At 32.6% G+C, this 3,931-nt stretch overlaps 1 protein-coding gene across 1 annotated transcript; it reads left to right on the top strand.

Moving 5' to 3' along the window:
* The first annotated feature begins 2,036 nt into the window (after window positions 1-2,036).
* Window positions 2,037-2,714, top strand: LOC100818289 (60S ribosomal protein L39). The gene is made up of 3 exons (XM_003546558.5): window positions 2,037-2,167; window positions 2,262-2,365; window positions 2,476-2,714. Exons 1-3 carry the CDS (start codon window positions 2,165-2,167, stop codon window positions 2,522-2,524), a joined length of 156 nt encoding a protein of 51 aa, XP_003546606.1. The 5' UTR covers window positions 2,037-2,164; the 3' UTR covers window positions 2,525-2,714.
* Window positions 2,715-3,931: the final 1,217 nt, after the last annotated feature.

Below are 3,931 nucleotides of genomic sequence, written 5' to 3'. Positions count from 1 at the left end.
GACTCCTCAAAATAATTTTTATCTCGTCGCGCCTGTGACTGAACTCGTCGGGTCCCCACAGTGGTTCCCATCACAATACTCATCGTGCATTAACTCATCGCCCTTAAAGGGTCTTACAGTCATGTGATTATATGGTTCATAGCTCACAACTCAATACACACAGCATCTCAATACACATGTATATTACAATTCAATACATAATCAATTTATCACATACACTCAATCTCAATCACAAATGGTATAATTCCAAAGCAATATGTTATCACACCTCATGAATCATATACACATCACACAATATTGATATATACATGGCACACACATAGACTTTACCTATGAACTATGCAATACACACAACCACTCAAGTGTTTTCAAAATCATTTTAACTCGTCGTGCCTCAAAGTGATTAAACTCGTCAAGTTCCCATAATGGATCTCATCACAATATTTGTCGCCCAAAAAGTTGTCGCCCTTAAAGGGTCTTACAATTGTATGATTGCACAGTTCATAGCTCACAACTCAATACATACAATATCTCAATACACGTGTATCTCACAATTTATCACATATTTAATTTGTCACTTACTCACAATTTCAATCATAATTTTATGATCCCAATATAACAATTTATTATGCTAATCCAGTAAATCTTGTAAAAAATACAAACAAATTATACAAAATAATTTCTCACAACATGGGGAGTAAAACCTCTAAAACAATTTTACATGATCATATCAAAATCAAATGAATCAAAATCATAGGTTCAAAAACACACAAAAAAAAGCACCAAGAGCACTCAATTTTATTTACCAATTTACATTAGGACATCAATTGTCCTGTCAAACATATATAATTCACAGTTATAATTATAAAAATAGAATCAAAATTGCATAAATACCCTAAAACCCATCCCAATTTATCCTCTAAGAATCTCTACACATGTTCTCACTACTCCCAAATTGTGAATAACTCGTCCCTTACCTCTAAGTGGGCTCACATGTGTAGTTTGGTAGTGATAGTGACATCTCTAGCGGTTTCCTAGGATTTCCCGAGCTTTTCCTTTGGTTGCTCTGCTAGGGTTTTCAAGTGCTAGAGAGAAGGAGAAGGGATTAGAGCCTTCATTGTACTGTCTGTGTGAAATGAGAATTTCCCCCTCATAGAAATTAATTTGCAAATTTAAATGGTGAAAATGTGCGAAAATAAATTTCAAACCTAGTATTCAAATTTCAAGACGATCCAACGGTTAATAAGTTCAGAATCATAATTTTATTGAGACAAATTTGAGCGTATGCGGGAAAATAAGAGCTATGTGTGAGGGACATTTCTCTCACCATAAAAATTATTTCACAATTCCCAATGGTTGGAATGTGCGAACATAAGTTCCAAACCCGATGTTCAAATTTCATGATGATCTAACAGGTAACGAGTCCGGGATCGTAATTTTATTGGAACATGTTTGAATGTATACGGGAAAAAGAGAGGGTTTTGGGAGATGAAGGAGAGAAAACGAATTTGAGAGGAAAAGACAGTGTGGGGATGTACCGTAAATGTAAAAACGGACCTAATATGTCTATTTATAGTTAGGATACTCTTAGTCTATTATTTACTCTATTTTTCTTTATTTTATTATTTTATAAACATGAACTTTATTTTACTTCCTATCAAATGAATAAATAAAATATTATTTTTATTTTCTAAGAACATATATTTATTTTATTTACCTTAAAATCATTATTTTAATTAATAAAATTATTTCTCTTTATTTATTTATTTAATTACAAAATTTTTATTATTTTTTTAAAACTCTATTTATTTTTAAATTAAATCCTTTTTAATTTATTTTAAAAAATGGGGTGTTACATTTCCATTTTTTTTCAGCCCCCACTCGCACAATGAAAACATGATTTGATTGTGCAATTTTTCAAGGACACTTTTGAAATACGACTAAAGTGCAGCTACGTGAGTAGTGCCATTAGGAAAAGTGTTGTACCAATAGCAGTACTCCTCAATATTTCCCAGGTTCGATGGGGCAAGATCCAACCGAAAGAGTAGAACCCGGCCCAATAATGGAATGACTGTGTCTCTCTAAAATGGTAGAATCAGGGTTTCATTGAGTAGCTGTTCTACCTGCTACTCTGCTAAGGCGTGTTCAACAATCGGCGGCGAAAATGGTAAGAAAGATTCTCCATTCGTTTACCATCTTTGCTTATCGGAATTATTCTCCGTCATTCTATTCTGACACTTAGCGTATTGATGTTTGTGTAGCCTTCCCACAAGACCTTCAGGATCAAGAAGAAACTCGCCAAGAAGATGAGGCAGAACAGGCCCATCCCTTACTGGATCCGCATGAGAACCGACAATACCATCAGGTTCCCGAAACCCTAATTATTAACTGTTCTACAAACTTCTTAAAAATGCTGCGTTTCGCAAATTTTGCCACTTTGCCTCACTCGATTGTTCTAATTTTATGTGTGATCAGGTACAATGCTAAGCGCAGGCACTGGCGCCGCACCAAGCTTGGATTTTAAGGTCGATGCCAACCTCCGACTCGAGATTTTTGTTTTGGTTTTGGTTTTCTAGAATGTCACGAGCGATGTGGGAAGGTTGTAGCTTTGGTCATGTGGTTACACAGAATGATCACTGTAGAGCGTTTCCATAACCCTATTTTATTATTCTATTTTTTTGGCTATTAATGTGAAACTGTGATGGTAGTTTTTATTTTACTGCCTTTGATTTTTATTTTGCTTCCTTTTTCTTTCTATTTTTAAAACGCAATTTCATTGGAATGTTGAATGGTGTTGTTCTCCACTGCTTGATAGTTAGTTGGTTGCAGAGGTGACATGTGAAAAAATGTGCATGATTGTATTTGTATAATGGAAATTTAACTGCCATCGTTGCACACATAATACTGGTCCAAAGCAAAATCAGTTTCTTCTATTATGATTCGTCATAGCTCTCTATGGAGCAGAAGCTGCTATATTGTCTTTGCTGAAAACCCAATTGCAACGAAATATTGAAAGGTGTTATTCTGATTTTGTCGTGGCTGAAGCAACAGACTGCATATATGTTAAGAGTAGCCATTGGAAATTGCAATTGCATGGTAATTGTACATATTGAGATTTTGCCAATGCAATTGCATTGCATAACTACTTACAGACTACGGTATAGTTTGTTTTAATCTCAGCTTCATTGATTTTGTTTTCCATTTAAAGTTAGTATAGATTATTGCAAGGCTGAGGACTATTTGATGTTTATATATTTGCGATCTGCGATATTAGGGCATTGAAGGAACTGACAGCACTTGATATTCCCCCAACTATTGGCTTTTAAAGAAAAACTTCAATATGTTTGGAAAGGTTATTGAGAAAGTTAAAAATTGTCATGATCAGTTTATAATTTCTATCGATATGTTTGATATACAAATTTATTTCAGTAGTTTATTAGCTCGAAGTAATTTATGAAAAATAAGTTAGTTTATAAGTTATTAGTTTTTTTATATTTATTATTTTATTTGAAATTTTATTTTATTTTTTTATTCAATTTAAAAATCTTTTTATCTTCTCAATTTTATTTGAAAAAATCGCAGGATCTATTTTGCGTTCTTATGTTCTTATATGTATGATAGTTAACTTGGCAATTGTTAATATTATACTATCCCTCAAAGTTATAATTTTTTTAATTATATTAATTTTACAATTATTTGTTGAATTATTCTATTATTTATATTAACAAGATTCATCTACTTTTTGGTAACTCATCACTTAGAAATTTTATAGTTAAGCGTGTTTGGTTTAGAATAATTATGGGATAGATAATCTTTTCGGAAGTTTTTCAAAAAATATATATGTGAGATTGTCATGTCAGAGAGTGGTGATTTTAGTCCCCCAAATTTAAAATGGGTTCTTTATTTCACTAATTTGGAAATAACTCATTTT

Source organism: Glycine max, chromosome 15 (genome assembly GCF_000004515.6).
Source record: "Glycine max cultivar Williams 82 chromosome 15, Glycine_max_v4.0, whole genome shotgun sequence".
Taxonomy (NCBI): Eukaryota; Viridiplantae; Streptophyta; class Magnoliopsida; order Fabales; family Fabaceae; genus Glycine; species Glycine max.
The sequence above is the reverse complement of the archived record's forward strand: the minus strand, read 5'-3'. Positions and strand labels throughout refer to the sequence as shown.

Bases quoted from the DNA above. Each gene is read 5' to 3' on its own strand.
- LOC100818289 (XM_003546558.5), top strand. The intron at 2,366-2,475 runs GTTCCCGAAACC...ATGTGTGATCAG, and splicing joins AGAACCGACAATACCATCAG to GTACAATGCTAAGCGCAGGC.